This window comes from Pseudopodoces humilis, chromosome 7, assembly GCF_049639895.1.
Source record: "Pseudopodoces humilis isolate 2021_Gansu_Grassland_sample_001 chromosome 7, ASM4963989v1, whole genome shotgun sequence".
Lineage (NCBI taxonomy): Eukaryota > Metazoa > Chordata > Aves > Passeriformes > Paridae > Pseudopodoces > Pseudopodoces humilis.
This window is the reverse complement of record NC_142206.1, coordinates 60,966,454-60,987,064: the sequence shown is the minus strand read 5'-3', so window position 1 is coordinate 60,987,064 and position 20,611 is coordinate 60,966,454. Positions and strand designations below refer to the sequence as shown.

At 55.3% G+C, this 20,611-nt stretch overlaps 1 protein-coding gene across 8 annotated transcripts in view; it reads right to left on the bottom strand.

The window, feature by feature from the left end:
- The window catches only part of NIN (ninein), a 60,231-nt gene extending 41,555 nt beyond the window's left edge, over positions 1 to 18,676 (bottom strand). For 5 of the 8 annotated variants that reach the window (XM_014257503.2, XM_088057647.1, XM_014257502.2 and 2 more), the window contains exons 1-4: positions 18,429 to 18,611; positions 12,919 to 13,122; positions 7,222 to 7,303; positions 471 to 634 (exon numbers count right to left, since the gene is read on the bottom strand). In XM_014257503.2, the coding sequence (XP_014112978.2) occupies positions 471 to 634; positions 7,222 to 7,303; positions 12,919 to 13,101 (429 nt within the window). In that variant the 5' untranslated portion in view covers positions 13,102 to 13,122; positions 18,429 to 18,611. The other 3 variants (XM_088057645.1, XM_088057650.1, XM_088057646.1) reach the window with 3 other exon arrangements.
- Between the last annotated feature and the right edge of the window lie 1,935 nt (positions 18,677 to 20,611).

The window sequence follows — 20,611 nt, the reverse complement described above, 5'->3', positions numbered from 1 at the left end:
TTCTGGGATTGAAAGCACTGGCACAAAGAGAGCCACAAAGCTGGAGCACAAAACCAGGAATGTGGATTTTTTTGGAGCAATTAGATGCCACTGTCCCAAAGCAGCAGCTGGCCGTGGTGCTCTGACGCCCACCACCCCTTTTCCCCATCCCTTCTGCCGGAGCCACGGCCGGATTTTGGCAGCTGCGCTAATGGATGTGGACGTGCTCCGTCTGCTCCCAGCCCACACCTCGTTAGCCACGGAGGCAGCGGCTCAGCCCTTAATTGCTGGCCCACACTGCAGCCAGGAGCCAGCAATGCCAGGAGCACGTCAGCCCCGGCTCCTTCCCCGCTTCCCACGGCACACGGAGCGAGGCAGGCGCGGCTGATCCCAAGGAAAGGCACTGGGACGTCCCAACCCCTTTGGATGCGGGGAGCAGCCACGGCCAGAGGTGACAAGGCCACCCCAAGGTCCCCTCACTCCCTGCTCACCTCCTGGCTGGCAGCGATGTGTGCGGGATGCGCTTCCTCGCCCAGCGGCTCGATCACCGTCACCTCGGCAAAGTCCTCCACCGACTCCTGGAACTCCGGCAGGGAACGGCGCCCGTAGCGTTTGCCACCTTTGATGTACTTGGGCTGTGCTTCTGGGGAGGAATCTGGGGAATCCAAGCACAAAACACATCAGGAATGTGACTTTTGAGCTGTTCTGCTGGCAGAGTTCGGAGCATCCGACTGCCACCACCATTCCCGGATCATCACTACCCTCACCCTGGCACTGGGGATGATGGTTAGAATTGGTGCTGCTCCCTGCCAAAAAAAAAGCCATCACAAAGTGGAATTTTCCTCTTCCTCACCCTTCCCCAATTCCCAGATCAAGTTAACAGGGTGTTGGGGAGGAAAACCCCCTCAGCCTCGGATGGAAAGTCCATTAGGCCTCTCCTCCTCGCACTAATCTCCATTAGCAGCATCAGGCAGGTTTAATTAGGGACAGAGCTGCAGCTCAAGTCTCCAGATCCCACAGACACCTGGGCTGTTCTCCATGGGTTTGAATTTCAGCTCCATTAAAAATGCCCAAACAACCGAGCAACAAGAGGAAAAAAAATGGGGAGAGTTTGGAATCTCTGGGGGGCCGACGGGAGCAGCTGATCCAGGCGATGGTGGGGCAGGTCCCAGCCTGTGCTGAGCAGCCAAAGCCAACTGCAAGATCTAAATAACCCCTTTTGGAGTCATCATCTAATTACAGGGGCTCCACATTCCCCAGCTCCAGCTTCCCGCAGCAAGCTCCTGCCTTTGGGGACTGAATTATCCCGGAGCATTCGCAGGCGAGGATCAAAACAAAGCAAAAAAAAAAAAAAATAAAAAAATAAGCCACGTTTTGGGCTGTTTTCAGTGAGAATCATCTGACATCTGGAGCAGGGGGCAAATTAAAGGAAGGACTAAATTAACCAGGGATTCAATTAGGGGAAGGCTCCGTGCCACCCTTTGTTTCAGTGTTTGCTAACCTGAGTGCCGAAACCCCCCCAGGACTCCATCATCTCTTATTTTCCACCACTCCTGGTGGCAAGAGCAGCAGCTTTTGAAAATTTTATTTGCAGAAGGCTCTGATATAAAAGAAATGCAAGAGTGCAATACTAATAAGGCACAGGGAAAGCTGCTCCACCACTGACAAAGGATACACGGAAAGCAGCGGGTCTCCAAACCCCCCTACCCCAAATGCCTCCTCGGATAATATTCTTTAGATATGAAAGAAAAGGCTTCAAGCTTGTTAGAGGGGGGAAAAAAAAATATATATATATATATTCTACAACTTAGCTATGCAATGAATTATAAAATACACAGGCTGAGGAGAGCTTTGATTCCTGCAGCCCCGCACTCCATCCAGCTCTAGGGAACAAACCCGGCGCCCGTGTTTGAACAAGGCCATTTTAACAAGATTTGCTGCAGCTGGGACTCAGCACATGAAAGTTGGGTGATGGAGTGCACCGATAGAAAAATCAGGAGGAGACAGGCTGATTAAGGAAGAGCCCCAGAACAAAAGCAAACCTTATCACTCCTATTAAAGCCCGCCCAGTGGTGAACAATCTCCATCCAGCAGCTCTCTCTGAAATGCTAATATTTGTGGCTACTCATTCACCCAGTTATTTTCTCCCTCCCACACAAGAGAGGGCTGGGGGCTTTGTTTTTTCTTCAGAAATCATTTTTATTATTCCAAAGACAGAGCCGTACCTCCATCTGTCTTTGGAGAGATGGAGGAGGGGAATTCAGCAATAGCGAAGCGACAGCTGAATTTCCTTTCGGATTTCCCAAAGAATCCACACTGACTGCAGCTGGAAATTCGATGCTCTAGTGGAAGGTGGCCCTGCTGATGGCAGGAGGGTTGGAATGAGATGGTTTTCAAAGTCCCTTCCAACCCAAACTCTCTGAAACACAAGTGTCATCAGGCTGTGCCCCCCGGGAGCCCAGGGATGGGAACAGGAGCATCTCCCCACCTCTGTGCTTTCAGCATCTGTGGATTTCTCTCTGCTCTGAGCTTGTTTGCCTTTTGTAATTAAAGGTGACCCTTCACAGCTCGAGGAGAACAAAGTTTGCTCCAACTTCCAAACCAGCTGTGCCTGAGTCCAGCTGCTGAGGGGATCCCAGCTCAGGCACCCTGAAATCCCATTTCCAGAGCCAGGGAGCTTCTCTTAACACTGGGTTACGGCTCTTCCCTTATCCTGCAGCCCCATCCCTGAAATCCCTCTCCTCTCCAGCATCCCCATCTCTCAAGCAGGAGGACACAGACACCTCCCACACCTCCAGCATCCTCTAAACCTCTCCAGCTCCTGCCTTCCCAGCCCCCAGCACAGCAGCTGCTGCCCCTTGATGCTCCCACCATTCCCAGTATTTTAGGGAATGCTGAGCACACACAAAGCCACCCCTCTGCTTCCTGAACGCAGGAAATTCACTGAACAGGTTCTCATTCCCAGCCAGAACGGAGGAGGAAGGGTGAGAGAAGCGTTAAGCTTGGAAAAGACCTCCGAGGTCATCAAGTCCGACCTTGGATGGAAAGAGCTGCTCAACCCACGTGTGCCTTCAGAAGCACAGCAGGAGCACGAAGGAGATGTCAAAATCCAACCTTTCACTGAAGCAGATGTCCACGAGACAGCCCTGTGTGCTATTTATCCCCAAAATACCAAATATCCCCCTGAACAGAGGGGAGGATGCTCTGCTACCCGCTCCTCCCCCCAGGAGCAAGGTGAGGTGCTGCTGTTCAGACCCCCACTATTGTGTGGCTGACAAATCACCAAGAAAAGAGAGAAAAAAATAGAAAAATAAAATAGGTTGAGCCCTCCCTGCTCCCTACAGCCCTCGGCAAAGCGTGGGCTCAGTAAAACACACTCCAGAGCTGGTGCCTAATCAGCCACTGGGGCCTGATCTGAGCAGGGGGCTGAGAGAAGAAGCCTCTCACCTTCCTGCACTGCCCAGAGGGTTTGTGGCCCTCAAAGTGCCCTCTGAAATGAAACAACCCCCCCTAAATCTGCATTTCATGAGCCCTCCCCTGATTTAGGACAGAAAGCATCGATTCCCTCTCGCTCCCCCCGTCCATCCCGGCGGTGAAACCTCTCCATGGCTGGAGATTTACACTTGATTTTCTGCCTTTCTGCGCCAGATAAGTCATTTCAAAATCCTGCTCTGCCCCCAGATGGGGAGGGAGGGGGGCTCCCCTTCCCTGGGCCCGGCATCAAAGCCCTGCAGCGCAGACAAAAGGGGGTTTAGAGCAGGAGGACCCTCATCCCTCAATCCCGGCGTTTGGAGCTGAAATTAATTTCTCTGCTGCTTAAGATTTGGAAGGGAGGGATGTTCCAACTGCTGGGCAAAGCACAAGGCAGCCAGGATCTGCTAAATCCTAATCCCCTGAGGCACCAGGTATGTCTGAACTCCTCCAAGTCCCATTTCATAATTCAGGCTCCAGCAGCAGAGGAGCCGTGGCTGGGTCACCACAATCCAAAATATCCAAAAATCAACGGGCTTTGGACCCAAAAATATTCTGTGCCATCAACCACCCCTGGCAGGGCTGTGACATTGCTTTTAGCCCCACCTGAACAGCCTTTCCCCCACGGATGGAGCCCTTCCAAAAGGCATCATCCCCACCAGCTGCTTCTTTCAGAGGGCAGTTCTGCTGTCTCCAGAAGGAGAAGGAAAAAGCAGGGAAGGAAAAAACCCAAACCCCCTGGTGACTGTAGGAACGATGGCGTCAAACTGCTCTTTAATTTCTCCTGGGTGTTCCTGTAATCCTGCACTCCACCCCGGGTAATCCCTCCCTAGCCCAGCTTCCACGCACTTTTTATTTGCTGTAATGGGGAGGAAAAAAAGCCTGATTTTTTTTTTTCCCCCCCCTTTATCACCCACACAACTGATTTTTTTCTGTTTTGTTTTGTTCTCCTTCCTTTCCCCACCCTTAAATCTATTTTATTGTCCCTCCTCACTGCTGCAGTGATCTCTGGACAAAGAGCAGCGGTGACAGCAGCACCCAGCCGGGTCCCACGCTTCTCAAGAGCTAAAACAGTGATTATTTTAAACCACATTCAAGCCTTTTTCTGCTTTTCCTGGAATTTCCCCATCTCTCTTCCCAGCAGGGCCAGGCTTTGCCCAGCCAGCTGATGCTCTGGTTCACAGCTGGCTCTGTGTCCCCACACTGACACCCTCGAGGGGACAGAGCTCTGGAACTCTGCCCTGCCTTGGTTTCCAGGCAAAGAGCCTGCAGCACCCTCCTCCCTGCCAGTCTCTCAGCGAATTCAGCCTCTTTGCCAAGAAAAAAAAATAAAATATAAATATATCAGCTGCTCTCTGCAAGCCTGAGTGCTTCTCCCACCTGCTGCTTCCTCCCGGAGTGAGGAAACCCCATCGGCTGCTCCTGCAGGAACTGCAGCGCTTTTGGTTCCCTGTCCCCAGCCCTGGCTCCTGCCTCAGCATGGTTTGGGTGAAGAGACCTTGGAAATCATCTCCTGGGACACCTTCCACTATCCCAGGGTGCTCCAAGCCCTGTCCAGCCTGGCCTTGGGCACTTCCAGGGATGCAGGGGCATCCACAGCTGCTCTGGGCACCCTGTGCCAGCCCTCCCCACGCTCCCAGGGCAGGATTTCTTCCCAATATCCCATCCATCCCTGCCCTCTGGAAGGTCAAACTCATTTCCCCTTGTCCTGGCACTCCTTGTGAATAATCCCTTTCCCTGTTTCTTTCTGGCTGCTTTCAGCTATTGGAAAGGGCTGTAAGGTGTTCCCAAAGCTTCTCCTCTCCATCCTGAGCAGCCCCAACTCCCTGAGCCTCATCCCTCTGTGCCTGCAGCAGCTCCATGTCTCTCCTGTCACCCTCCTTGTGCCAAAAATCCCTGGATAAAACCATCACAGCCACTTCCTTCCAGAGCAAACTTCCCAGATGCTGCAAACAGCCTTCAAATCTCTGCTTCTCCACCCTCCCTCCCCCTCCAATCCCCCCCAAATTAAATTTTCATTTAAATGATACGATTTAGAGCTCTTAACTCAATTTTTCCCAAGCCTGGGGCGGGCTGGAACACCAGCATTTCCACACTCCCTGACAGTTTGACACCAACAGCACAAAGCAGCTTGTTCTCCAAATCTCCAGTTTGATCTAAATTAAAAGAAGCAAAGACTTTGGCGTTAACCAACCTGTCAAAATGCATTAAAAATCAAATGCCTCCCAGGCCTGCCTGGCTCTGGCTCCCTACCTGTACCCCAAACCCTTTGATTTCCTGCCATTCCAAGCCCAGCTGACAGGAGTGTCCCCAAGGAGGGCTCTCACTTCTCATTTCCCCTGTGATAACCCCCAAATTTCACCGGTTCTGGAAGATTTATTTACATTTCAATCAAGCTGGAGCCTCTCAGCCATATGATACCCCCATAAATGCAGAATGCTGGATTAGTTCTGGCTCACTGGGGTTGCCTCCTGCTCTGTGCCAGCTCCTTCCCAAGGGGCTGGGAGGGATGCTCCCCCCTCCCTGAGCATCCACTGATCTGCACTTGGAAATTCCAATAAGGAATGCTGGGTGCAGGAGCTGCCATCACCCCTCTGGAAGCACTGAAGAGCTTTGGAAATGAGAGGTGGAAAATAAAAATAATCCATCAATCATAGCTCTCCAACCCTGTGGTTTTTTGCAGACTATTTAAAGGGGAAAGTTGTCATTTTGCTGGCAGGCTGCTCTCTCTCTCTCTCTCCAGAGTGGGATGCTCCAGCTGAGATTGATGCTCCAGGAGAGGAAACCTGGAGAATTCCCTCTCCCCCTCTGCTAAGCTGTTTTCTTCCTTGGGGGATTTTGCTCCCCTGCTGCTCCAAAGACAGGATTAGGGATTTACACACAGGTGTGAGCCCAGCTGGAGCTGCAGGGGCTCAGCATCACCACAGCTCCCAGTGCTCCCAGTCCCTGGCAGGGGAGGGGGGAAACACTGGAGCTGAAACCACATTTCCTGCCAAGGAAAGCCTAAAAATCCACATTTTTCAAGGCACACTGAAACAAAAAGCAAGGAAAAACCAGAACACTGAGGATTCACAGCACTGCCCCATCCCTGGAAGTGTCCAAGGCCGGGTGGGATGGGACTTGGAGCGAGCTGGGATGGTGGAAGGAGAGATGGGGGTGGAACTGGTTCCTTCCCACTCAAAGCACTCAAAATTCCATCCTGGAATTCTCTGACCAGCCCCAAGCTGGTTTCTCATGGGCTTCACTTGTTCAGGAGCACCTCTGGAGCAGCCTGACTGTTTCCTGGGAGAAACACAGTGAAGCTTCCTACACCCCACTCACCTCAGGTTTTTAAACCTAATGTTTAAAAACATAAAAAACCAACACCAATCCCAGCTGGGAAAAACCCCCAGCAGCAGCAGGAAATGAGGAAATCAGTCATTTGACTGCCTGGCCACAACTCTCAGCTCCTAAAGCATCCCTGGGCAGCAGGAGTGGGGTGGGATGGAGAGAGCTGAGACATCCTGAGCATCTCAAGCGTGGTGCAGCTCTGTGCTCTCATCCTGTGAGCATTTAAATCATGGGAATGGGATGGAAACACCCAATGGCTCCAAAAACACCTTCGTACAAGGTTCCACGAGAGATCTCAACTCCCTTTTCTCCCAAGATCAGCCTTTTCTGCTCAGATGGCAGCACCTAAAAAGCATTTTCTCTTCTGAGTTCTCCTGTGAGAGCCACCCACGGCTGCCTTGCCAATAAAAATGGATTATTTTAGGTCATTTCAGTATTTACCTGGTTCTTGGAAGTGCTCTTCATTTGACAGGGTTCTGGATAAGATGAGGATAAGTGCTTCTTTAAACTGATCAAAGTGGACCTGTGGGGAAAAAAACAACGGGAAGAAGAGAGGAAATCAGCTGGTGCAGAGTTAAATATGAGGCAAATAATCCAGCAGGAAGATGGGAATTACTCAAATCATCACCCCTGTGCCAACAGCCTCGGCAAGGGGCACGAAGGAACTGGAGAAGTGACAGCAAGGGACATGAAAACACCTTTGGGCACGTGGGAGGAATTATTGCTGCCACAGAAAGATCCAAAGGCACAGATTTCGTGCACTGGTTGGGTTTTTCCATCGAGCAAGAAGCCAAAATAACACGTCCAAAGGAGCATCTCCATCACTTGAGGTGACCTGGCCAGGGTCAGTGGCTCCTACAATGAGACCATTCCTGGTCAGGGATGAATAGTCCATTGTGGAAATGCTCCACTGCCCTAATTAAGCTTCAAAAAAAAAAAATCATTTCCCAATGTGGATGGCAGAAAAATCCCTCCCTTTCCAGGGCAGCCCTGCCCCAGCTCCTGCAGCTCTGAGAGGGCTGAACTCGGAATACCAGGCCTGGAGTGTAGCTGGGAAAACCAGAGAGATAATCCTGCCACTGAGAGGGGTTTTTTTTTTTCCTCCTTTTTTCCCCATCTGTGCCTTCCTGGAAATCCTCCTGCCTCCCAGGCAGGAACAGCCACAAAGAGACTTCAGCATCCTCCCCATGTGCCGGGGAATGTCAGCAATTCCAGCCGTGGGGGACACCCAGGGACAGCTGGAGGAGCTATTTGACATGGGTCAGTGGCCAGCCAGAGCTGGCTGCTGCCATTTCTTTTGGCTAAATAAATCTTAGAAGAATTTCTAGCACGGAACAAAAGATTTTGTATTTAAAGGAGCCCAGCCAGGCTGCTCTGGGCGAAGGCAGAGCTGCACTCAGAGGGATTTTCACGCTGCTGGGGGAGGCACAAGCAGCAAAGTTCAGGTCTGGAAGTTCTCCAGCCTGGTTTTGGGTGTCAAGAAAGCTCAAAAAAATACCAAGAAGCTCTCTGGTAGGGAGGGGACACAGGTGAGCCACGGAGGGACAGGGGAGCACCTCCTGCCGATCACCCCTGAGGCTTTAAACGATTTTCAGCACGTTTCTTAAAGACAATTAAAAAATATGTTCAGCAGAGAAGCTCATCAGGAATGCCTTCATCTGAATGCTAATTGCTGCCATCCATTTCTAGTCACTGGTGTACTTCAAAAAGGACAGTTTACAGAGATGGGCGAATTTCCACGATTAAAATAAAAAAACCAACTTGACATTTAGACTAAATGAGGATGAATAAAAGATGAGGGTTCTCAAATTACAGGTTCCCTCCCCACGGGGTGCTCTGAGGAACTCAACTGTGACAACAGCCAGAGCCAATCCCTTGGTTCTGTCCCTTGGACATCCTCGGTTCCTGCTGGGGCTGGGTTTGGATGGGACCAAGAAAACAAGATCCACTTTGCATCCCTCATGCAAACACACGGAATTAAATAAAGCCAAAACATCTGGGCAGGTGTGCAGCACCTCTGACACCACCAGAACGAGCCCCATCATGGCTGCAGTAATGAGGAGGAGGAAGGGCTGGGGAAGCTGAGGCTGGGGAAACTGAGGCTGGGGATGTGCAGGATGTGGATGAGCAGGATGTGGCCACGCTCCTGTGCTGCACAGCAGGATCTCAAACGTAAATCAGCAGCAGCTGGACAGGCACAGGGGGTTCCCCAATGCCCTCCTCACTCTGGAGGTGGAGTCCCAGCTGGCAGAGGGGGGAGATGTTTCCTCAACAAGGGCCAGAGGTTTTCCTAACAGCAGCAAAACCAGTCTGTGGCACACGTTTGACCTTGGATGTGGCGTGGCTGCACACACAGAGCGTGCTCAGAGGGCTCCAGGAACACCACTGATAAAATCAGAGCTGAGCACAAGCCAGGCAAGGCAGCCATGGGACAGCAAAGCCACAAATGCTGCAGAAATCCTCCTGCAAAGGTGGGGAGGCTCTGGCACAGGGTTCCCCATCCCTGCAGGTGTCCAAGGCCAGGCTGGATGGGCTTGGAGCATCCTGGGATAGTGGGAGGTGCCCGTGGCAGAAGGAAATGGGCTTTAAAGGTCCCTTCCAACCCAAACCACTCTGATTCTACAATTCTGTGTTGGTATTTCTCATTTGTGTGTCTGCTCACGGGGGTCTCTCAGCAATCTGGGCTGATCCCAAGCAGGCTGGGGGTTTGGGAGGTGATGCACAATGTCCCCAGGCTCAGGGACACCGCACACAACCCTACAAACCCCCAGCCAGACCAGCACTGCACAGCCAGCCCCACTCCCAGCCAGGAGAACTCTCCCAGCACAAATAAATCAGAGGCAAACAAGACAAACAGAGCAGCAGAGAGAGGCTCAGCCAGGCCAGCCCAGCCTCCCCACGGCAATCGGGGACCGAGCAAAACCGCGGCTGCCGAGCAACTCCGGCTCCTCCGAGAAATCCTGACGCCTCTTCCCAGCCAGCTCCCTCTGAAGCTGTGCCAGATGAGCACTGGAAAGAGCTGTGTGCCTGTGCCAGGGTACCTGCTGCTCCCTGCTGGGTCCCTGCCATGGACAGCACTTGGCACGGCCGGGACAGGCCGGCAGCAGCGGCTCCTGCCCTGGATCTGCAGCACAACCCTGTTCCCAAAGCTCCGTCCCCGCTCGCAAACTCCTTCCAGGCAGGAGGCTGAGGAGGGAAATGGCTGCTGGGGGAGATGAAGAGTCATGGAATGATTTCCTGATCCACAGGGATCATCCAGGGCAGCTCCAGGCCCTGCACAGACAGCCCAACAATCCCAGCCTGGGCACCCCTGGCAGCGCTGCCCAAACCCTCCTGGGTCACCATTCCCTGGGGAGCCTGGGCAGTGCCAGCACCTTCTGAGGAAGGAAATCCAACCTAAACCTCCCCTGGCACAGCTCCAGCCTTTCCTTCAGCTCCTAACAAGCCAATCTTGCAGGAACAGCAGCCCAGGGCAGCCTCAGCCCGTTCCTCCACGCAGGGCAAACCCCACAGAGCATCAGGGGAGCAGCACCACTGCACAGGGGAGGGGGTTCTGCAGGAACCTGGCTTGGAAGGGACTGAGAGCCCAGGCAGGGTGTCCTTGCTGCAGGCTGTGAATGCAGAGGTGCAGGTGAAACCTGAGCTCCCCATCCCTGCTCAAGGACAGCGCCAAGGACAGGCCCTGCAGCGCCCACAGAAGCCCAGAAGGATTTGGGTTGGAAAGGACCTTAAAGCTTATCTCATCCCCTGCCATGGCAGGGACACCTCCCACTGTCCCAGGCTGCTCCAAGCCCTGTCCAGCCTGGCCTGGGACACTTCCAGGGACAGGGACTGAGTGCCAGGGCTGACCTGAGCACTGTCCCCAAGACACCTCCAGTTTGCTGCTAATTAAAGGGCACAGAGAGGACAGACAGACAGACAGACAGGCACACCCATCCCCTCACTCCTGCCATCAAGGGTGAGGGGAAACCCTTCCTGAGGAATCCCAGGAACCGCAGCGAGCATCACCTCTGCACACAAGGTGTGAGGAAAAACAGCTCCACAGGGGTTTGGCTCTGCCACGAGTCAGGGCAGGATTCACACCCCCACACCCCATCAATCCCCAAACCCTCACAGGGGAGGCAGCACCCCCAGCCCTGGATGCCAGCTCAGCTCCCAGTCCCTGCCCAGGGCAGGGGGTTGGAACAAGGTGATATTTCAAGTCCCCTTCCAAGCCAAATCATTCCACAACTCCCTGATCCCAGAGCACAGGCACAAAGGCAAGCACGTGGCCCCACCGAGTGTCCCCCGAGCAGACAAAACCTTCCCCCCTGTGCCCCCCTCCCGGTGCCCTGCCATAAATCCCAGCCCCTGGAAGTGCAGGCAAACAAAGGCTGGGACCATCTGCAGCCAGGGGCTGGCAGGTGCAGCAAGTCTGAGCTCGTGTTTGCTGCTCTTCTCCCCACGAGACCCTGGGGAGCCCCAAGGATCCGAGAGCCTTTAATTCAGGAACTGGGGAGATGGGAGCAGGGAGAGGACACAAAGATTGTCCTGAGGCTCCTGTGGCAGGCTGGAAGGGAGAAGCATCCCCAGGGATAAAGAGGGGAATGAAATCAAATGGGATGTGCCCTGCTGGGGTGGGGTGGGTGTGACCTGGCACTGGGATGCTTTCACAGCGGGGTTTTGGTGCCCCCACCAGCTGTGACAGCCACATCTGCTTCTCTCTATGCCACCATCCCACAGGTGCCAAGGCCAGGTGACAAGACAAGGGGAAATGGCTTTAAGCTGAAGGAAAACAGATTTATATCCAATATTGAGAAGGAATTTTTGGCCGGGAGGGTGGGGAGGCCTTGGCACAGGGTGCCCAGAGCAGCTGTGGCTGCCCCTGGAAGTGTCCAAGGCCAGGTTGGATGAGGCTTGGAGCAGCCTGGGACAGTGGGAGGTGTCCCTGCCATGGCAGAGGGTGGAACTGGATGATCTTTAAGCTCCTTCCAACCCAACCCATTCTGGGATTCTTTGATAACAGCACCCAAGTGCTGGATGCTCAGGATGACAGAGCAGCACAGAAAGTCTCTGATGCTCCAAAAAATGCCACACTGCAACTCTAAAGGTCAACAACCTCTGCCTGGATCCATCCCTGCTCCAGCTCCACTCACTCTCAGCAGAAGAGCTACAGCCCCAGGGCAGGAGAGGAAGAGGAGGAAAAAGGAAAAATTCCTTTGTTCATTAAAGGAATGATTTTGTTTGTGAAAACCGCAGTTTGATCGGAAATTGGAGTCGGGATGGCTCCGTGTCTGTTGAAAGCCCTGGCTGCCCTGTTCCACATCTTCCTGATTTTAATGAGCAGTGATGGGATTTCAGGGTGATTTCCAGGGAAGGATCTAATGCACTGTGAGCACGGCGTGCCGGGAAAGACGTAATGCAGAACACAAGGACATCCCTGAACGGGGAGATCCCCCCAAGGGCAAGCAGCTTCTGCTCACTGCCCTGGCATTTCACTCCAAAAAGGTACAAACACCACTGAAAAACGGCTTTGGGAAGCCACCAACACCAGGAAACGTGGCCAAAGGTGGCTCAGACAGAGACTGCCTGAGTGAGACAAGTATTCTCCACCTTAGAAAACGTGTGGGACCGCACACGGCCCCGCCGGTCTAACTACAGCTTAAGCCAGCGTAAATCACAGGCTCAAGCCCTGGATTTAGGTCCTTGCCCCGTCTCAAGAGGCTCAGAGTTTGTGCAAGCACCTGGTGAGCTGCTCTGGGGAGGTGACCCAGGAACTGCTGCCGGGGGCACAGGCACAGCATCAGCCAAATGCCAGCACAAGGACAGCCAGGACCTGGCACTTGCTCTGGCCTGGACACTGGGAAAGCACTGGGAGCACAAGGCTCAGCCTGAAGCGCTGATTCCTGAGCTTCAAACCACAGACAGAGCAGTTCCCTTCCCTGTTATCACCAATTCTGCTCTTGGAAGTCTCCTTGTGCCCACCCTGCTGAACAGATCAGATCCTCCCCGAGTCCTGTGGCACCAGAGCCTCAGGAATGTTGGAAATACACAAATTACATCAAATTTATAATTTTATAATACAAAAGATATCAGCCTCTTCCCAAGACCATCCCATGGAGGCACTGCCTCCCCAGCCCCATCTCCCCAGATCCTTACCCTGCCTAGGAGGTTTCCTTGGAGGAGGGTCTGCTGCAGTGCCGGGGCCACCTCCTCCAGGTGCAGCACGTGGCAGAGGTCAGTGAGCTCCTCCTGCCCCAGGGACCCCGTGCCTGTGCTGTCAAAGCTGTCGAAGAGCTCCTTGAGACGAGCTTCATACTGGTCCTGCTCAGCTTCATCCATCCCATAGCCTGCCACGCTCACCTGCGGGGAGAGACGGCCCAGGTGAGCATCGGTGCCACGGGACAGCGAAAAACCCCAAGGGCCGGCACGGGAGCTGCCCACGGCGCCGGCTGGGGCCGTGCGTGGTCGCATGAAGTGCTCCAGCACTGCTCCAGCCTCTCCCATCCCACTGGGATGAAGGAGTCAGGGAGCAGCAAGAGCTCTGCAGAGCCAAAGCCTGGGGAGGCACAGCCCAGGTGGCTGAGCCACGGCCACGGCCCCACGCGCCACCTCCGGGAGAGGCTGGTTCCACTCAGCCGGAGCAGCTCAGGTGCTGCAGGGGAAAATTGCTCCCCTGGGCTCCACTGATCCCCAGGTGATGCTTTGCTGAGAGGATAAACAAGCCAGCAACTGCAGGGAGCCGAGTGTGGGGCTGTGCCTGAGGAGGGGAGGGCAGGAGATCCCTGGCCAGCCACCCTGCCCACCCCCTCCATGAGCACAACACACCCCCTGTGCCAAAGCTGGGGTCATGGAACGCTTCAGGTTGGGGAAAAAACCCCCCAAGATCAAGCCCAGCACTGCCTGCACTGCTCCCCCATCAGGGATTTCAGGACAAGCCCTGGCTGAAGGCAGAGAAGGGTTTGACAGGCAGCAAACCCAGAGCTGAGCTCAGCGTGGGGACAGCCAAAATCTATCTGGTGTCCTGCACCTGGCACACAAAACCCAGCCCAAATCTGCCTCAGGTCTTCATCTTCCCCTCCAAGTCAAGTTTTCACCCCTCTCATCCATTGCTAACAGAGGATCACAGCCCCAGGAGCTCTTCTGGCAGGGGAGGAGAGGGAAATTTCCTGTCTGAAATGAAGGATTTGGCTGAATCCGCTTGTCCAGCCTGGCCCAGGGCTCCTGGCTGGCTTTGGGTGGCAGCAGTGTCACCCAGTGCCACCACCCTGGGGCACCACAGGCACTGTCACCGTCCTTGGTGACAACAGGCACTGCAGGGACCTGGTGTTCCAAGGACCCAACTGGGCATCCAGGGATGCCTGGCCAGCCTCAGCCATCACCCCACACCCGCCAGCCACGGGAATTCTGCTTTTGTGACTGCTGCAGGTTGTGTTTTCCCAGTTTCCCAAACCCCCTCCCCGGCCAGCCCTGCCATGGAGCAGCCCCCTCTGCTCCTCACAGGGTTCTTGTGGCTCCCTGTGTCACCAGCAGCGCTCCTGGACACCCCAGGACAAGCAGAGCTGCTCCAACTGCAACCCAATTCCACCTCCCTGCCAGGAAATCTCCAGGGCAGGCACTGCAGCAGCCGTGTCCTTGATTCCAGCGGCTGCAGGAGCAGATGCCAAGGCACAGCATCCTCTGGATCCCACATCTGCTGAGGGATGCAGGGCTGCTGCCAGGCAGAGCCCGTGGGACAGGGACAGCCCAGCCAGGCTGTCCTCCCTCCTGCACTGCAAGGAGAACGAGGATGGCTGTGAGCACTCCAGGGAGAGGACAAAACTCCTCCACCTGAGCCTCACACCCTCCCTGTCCCATTTTTCCTCCCCCCAAATCCCTCTTGAGCTGATTTCTCACGGCGCCCAAGCGCTGTGGGGAGGAGGGAGGACACAGACACTTTTGACCTGGGGCACAGAGGAGGAGGCAGCACCCAAAAACTCAGGTGCCTGTGAGCAGGAGGAAGACAAGAAACTTGTTTCCATTTCCCACCTGCACCCCCAGGGCTCCACACTGGCTGGATCCTGGTGTTGGGGAGCCCTCCCTGCACATTCCAGCAGCCCCAAAAGCCACAGCCAAGCCTCCAGCAAAGATGACTCCAACCCACAGAGCTTCCCAAGCATTTCTGAACCTCTTATCTTTGGGGTCAGCCACCTCCTGCCCCCCCAGAGCTGTCTCCAGCACCTGACCTTACAGCTACACTGCCAGAACCAGTTTCCCCAGTTAGTGCAGAGAGCTGGGTGCCACCTCCCAATTTATCCCCGAGCATCCCTGCTGCTGGAGCCCAAAAACCCACCCTGGGCAAGTCCAGCATCGAGGACCCCACAAAACCAGCAGGAAAAACACAATCCCTAGAAGGAAAAGAGCATCAGGTGCGTGTTCCACACCTGCCCAACAGCCCAGGTGAGTTTTTGGGTGGCAGCCTCACACATCCCCACGGGGACAGAGCTCAGGGGGGACACAAGCAGCCCTGCAGAGCTCGGGGAAGGGATTTGCTGCTTCCCAGCAGCAGGAATGAGCTGGGATTTGAGGCTGGTTGCCTACCTGGAGTCAGGGAGCTGCCAGCAGCCCGGCCATCCCGCAATCCTGCGCAACCTCCATCTTAGGCAGGCGGCTCCGGCACGCAGCCGGCTGAGCAAGGTGACCCAAGATGCCTCCTCCTGACTGAATTATTCAGCAGCACTTCCACGGAGATGGGGGGGAAAAAAATCCCACCCGAGCCTCCTACCTGAGGAGCTGGTGAGCTGGCATCAGGCAGCAGTCAAAGTAATGAGGTCAGCAGCATCAGAGCCACCTCCAGCAGCCGTGACGGGGAAGGGGGGACACGGCAGAGGCACACAAAGCCCGAATTAAAGGCCAGCCTTTCATCTCTGCTCCAGATGGGCCAGCAGCTGAGATGCAGGAGGGTGGCTGGGATAATAGGGGCAGGGGGGCAGCAGCTGAGCGGGGGCTCCATGGTCCCCGTGAGGAGGAGAGGGGCTGGTCCCTGCACAGGGCATCACTTTGTTCAGATTTATTGCCAACCCTCTGTGGCGTTTCGAGTCCCCCAGAACGACCAGCTCGAGCAGACAGAGCTGAAAATGCACATTTAGGAGAGTCAGCACCACATTATTCTTGATTTCTGTTCTCCTTATTACCAGCCCGGGGAAGCAAAGCGCTCCGGGATGATGAGAAGAGGAAGTTTTCACCGGCATTTCTTTCCTGCCTTTAAATCCACCCCCTCCTGAGAGCCAGATAACCTTCACAGCACACAATGCAGGGGCCTGATAGGACTAAATTCTCAGCTAAATTTAACTCAAACAATATAGGCTTAAACAGTAATTACCGCTTCGCATATTAAGTGGCAGGAATCAATATCAACTTCAGCCTAGAGCTGATGAAGACACAGATTATCTGGTCAATCAATGGCATCAGCAAGGAAAAACACCACAATTAGCACAATTACTTTGTTTTTGTTTATTTTGGGGGGGTGGTGTTTGTAAACAGTAGGAATTATAGAATCCCAGAATTACTTGAGGGGACCTTAAAGGCCACTTCATGCCAAGCCCCAGCTGTGGGCAGGGACATTTTCCATTAGAGCAACACAAAATCACATTTTCTGCTGCCCAAGAGGGAGATTTTGGGGATGCTGTGCCCGGATGCCCCCATGGTCACCAACCTGCCCTCCATGAAAGTCACCAGCTCCAAGGGACAGCGAGGAAAATGTTGTTTTTGCTGCTACTCTTAATTACCTCCACTAAAACGAGGGCCTGGTAATTAGCAGTAATTACCCAGTGGGGCAGCATCCTGTGGCCACGTCCAAAACACAAGCACCTACTCCATGGGATGTCACTGCTCTGGAGAGCACGGCCACGCTCGGGCACCTCAAAGCAACTTTCCCTTCCCACTGCTCTTGTGACAGCCGGGGTGATGTGAAAACAGCTGCCAAAACCCACCAGGAGCCCGGTTTGTAACGCTGGGGTTTGTGTGAGATGTCCAGCAGCCACCAAAAGCAGGCTGCAGAGCCCTTGCTGGAAAGCCAGAGCTGAGGTTGTCCCACACTCATTATCTCCTTCCCCTAATGAACCATCTCATCCATCACAGCTGCAGCTCTGCTGAATCACAGAATTCCCTGAGCTGGAAATGCCCACAGGGATCATCCAGGGCAGCTCCAGGTCCTGCACAGACCCCCCAACAATCCCAACCTGGCCATCCCTGGGAGTGGTGCCCAAACCCTCCTGGAGCTCCGGCAGCCTCGGGAATGTCACCATTCCCTGGGCAGTGCCTCTGGAGGAAGAACCTTTCCTAAAATCCAACCTAAACCCCCCAAACACAGCTCCAGCCCTTCCCTGGCTCCTGTCACTCACACCAAAGAGCTCGGTGCCCCATCCCTGTGTCCAGCCCAAAATCCCCACACCGTGTCGGGGCAATCTCCACCCCATCCCACAAAGGCTCACCCCGAGAAACCAAAGGGAAAGGGAACAACAAAACCCAGCAGGACAATGAAGCACCTAAACGTCAGTAAAAAATGTCATTAAATCACTTGACAGCACGCACAGCTCTTCAAGGGTCGCTGTTCCTCCTCCCCACTGACCCACACTCATCATTTTCCCTTTACACCTCAACGCCACCTCTCCCCCTGCACCCCAAAAACACCCCCAGACCCTCCAAAGTTGGCAGAGAGCAGCGATTCTGTTAACCAAGCTCCGCTCCAGATTAGCAAAGCAGCCACGGCCTATAAAAGCGCTATAAATTTATGTAAAGAGCATCAAAAGCAACGCATTGGTTTGAATATTCACGCCAGGCCGGTATTTGCATTGTAATGGGGCTTTTCACCGCCAGCCTTCCCTCCGTAAGGGAAAAACAAAGCGCCCATCTGGTTTGATTTTGCAAATCGGGCTGGAGTCGCTCTGCAGTAACTCGGGGAGCCCCGGGTGCGATAAAGCCCAAGGTGGAAGCACAAAGCTGATTATTTCTGAAGTAAACAAAGCGAGCCGGTAATTTATCCGGGGAAATGTGGGATTCGGTAATTCCCGGGGAGCTCAGAGCTCCGGTAAAGCCGGGCTCTGCTGAATCACGGCGATAACGCGTCCAGCGCCTTCCCCCAGCTCCGTTTTGGGGAGCACAGGAGGAAAATGAGAGGGATCCACCCAAATTCTCACCCATCCATCCCCCAAAATCCCAGCTCCGGAACCTCCTCGGCTGCGGATTTTGGCTTTCCTGGCTCACAGGCTCCATCCCTACAGGGATGCTCCAAAGGAGACGGGCCCACGGTGGGTGAGCAGACAGCAGATGCTGTCTGCCACCCTGGTGACAGCGAGAGCTTTGCCGATGACAAAACAACTGCTGTTATTAATTCCTCCAGCCACAGCCGGCTGCTTGCAGGGCTCAGCCGGGGAGAGCGGTCCGGACCCCGCCGCTGCCAGCGTTCGGAGCATCTCTCCGGGAACTGGGACACACGCAGGGATGGGGCGCCCTTGGCAGGAGGGCGAGTGTCACCCTGCGGGACCACTGCCAGCAGCGCCGAGGGGACCTCGGTGGCTTTGGCACCCACTCACGGACACCCCCCGAAATCACGACCGCACCGTCTGGTTACCATCCCCATCCCTCCAGCATCCCCCCCGCCCTGCAGAGCCCCTTCCCCAGGCACCCACCTCTCCGCTGCGCCCCTTCCCCTCCGGCCCGTCCCGGCGCCCGCACACGCGGCCGGCCCCGCCGGGAAGGGACGGGAAGGGGCGGGCTGAGCCCCGGCACCGCCCGCGGAGGAGGGACCGGGCCGAACCGCGCTCCCCCCGCACCCAGGGCTCGCTGGAAGCCCTTCCTCTTCCCCTTCCCTCGGCCAGCCCCGGGCTCACCGGCTGCCGGTGCCCGCGGGCGCGGCGGGGCTCGGAGCGCTCGGAGCGTTGCGGGCTCGGGGGAGGCGCCGCGTTCAAATGCGGCCGCGTTTATTGGGCCGAGGCTCGGGGGCGGCCCCGGGGCGGGGGGACCGGCGGTCTTTGTGCGGCACCACCCGGGAACGCCCCCCGGTACAGGGAAGGGCGGCCGGGCTCTGCCGGGGTGTCCCGCACCCCTGGGGCACCGATGTGTCCCCGCTGTTCTGCACCCGCTGTCACTTCATCACCTCCGCTTCCCGCTGTCCCGCACCTCAGGACGGTGTAACCCTCGGTCCCCCGATGTCCTGATCCCCCGGGTGGCATCGCCTCGGTTCCCACCATCCCGCACCCCAGGGGACATCATCTCATCTCCCTATTGCTCTGCACCCCCGGGTGGCATCGGCACAGCTCTCCAGTGTCGTGTCCCCCAGGGTGGCACCACCGCGGTCCCCAGTGCCCCACACCTCAGAGTGGCATCACCCTGCGCTTCAATGTCCCGTCCCTCCAAACGGCATCATCACAGCTCCTGTCATCGCACGCCCCAAGGTGGCATCACCCCGGCTCCCCAGTGTCCTGTCCCCAAGGGTGACCCCACCTTGCTCCTCATCGTCCCACAAGCCACGTGGACACCGCTCTGAGTCCTTGCTGTCCTGTCCCCCCCAAGGTGGCATCGCCGCGGCTCCGCTCTGTCCTGCACCCCAGGGGACACGGCCCTGCAGCTCCTCATTGTCCCCAAAAAAACCACCCCACGTCACCTGAGCTGTCCCACAGCTGAAGGTCACAGCGACACATGGCTGTCCCCCACCCTGGGGACGTGGCATCCCTGGGGGGACAACATCTCCTTGTGTCACCGTGGACAGCCCTTCATCCCTTCCACCCCCCCAGCGCCCGAGCTGGCTCTGCGCTGTCCCACCCGTGCCAATCTCTCTTTGTGGGGCTCACAAAACCAGGGACCCCCCCTTTGTCCCTGGAGCCACCCGGCAGGGGAACACAAGCCCCAGGCAGCAGCAGCAGCAGAATTCCAAGCCTCATGTAAAGCTCGGCATTCCCGGTTGGAAGCTGGAGCCACCGCTCGCCCAGGCTCCAGCTCAGATCCAACCTCAGGAATTCAGCTGTCCCCAAAGCTTGTGGATTCTCTGCTGGCTATAAGGGCTTCCTCTCCAGCATGAGCTTGTTTTGCTGGTTTTTTTGTGGTTTTTTTGGGTGAAAATGCCTGGCTCGAGATGACTTTTTAGCCTTCTTCCCTTTTTCAAGGCGGCTCTGGCCTGTGAGTTCAAGAAATTTCCTTGAACACAAAAGCCTCGCTCAGGGGGTTGCATAAACCTGGCTCAGATCATAAACCAGCCTTAAAACCCCAGGAGATCCCCCAGCAGAGCCGGGATGGGTTTGTCACCACACGAGGACATCTGGGACACGTGAAGGTAATGGCGTGAAGAGCTTCAAAAGTATCGTAACAAAATATTGTAATAAAATATTGAAATAAAATAAAATATTTAGGGGTAGTTGTGCTGCACAGCACCTGGCACGCCTGGCACGGTGTCCCCTGCACATGGATGTGGCCGTGTCCCCACGGTGACAGGAGCAAGGCAAGGTGACTCCAAAGGAGCCCTTGGCGAGAGGTTTTGCCGGACAGATGTCAGCAGCCGTGGCTTTGTGCTTTTTTTTGTCTCGGTTTTTTAACATTTGCCATTTTTCTCCGCCGCTTTCTTCTGCTCTGACACTTGCTGAGGGTTTTTCTTTCTTTCTTTTCTCCCTCTCTTTCCACATTTGCTTTTCCATCCCCGGTTCAAACACTTTTTCTCCGTGTATTATGCTGAAGTTGGAACCATCTGGTGCTTTGTTTTGTTGCGAGCCCGGCGAGTGCCAGGACCTTTATCCCCCTCCTCCTCCTCCTCCTCATCACTAATCCGAGTGACAGCCCCAAAAAATCCCCCCTGTCCCCCAACAAAGCCACGGGCCACACT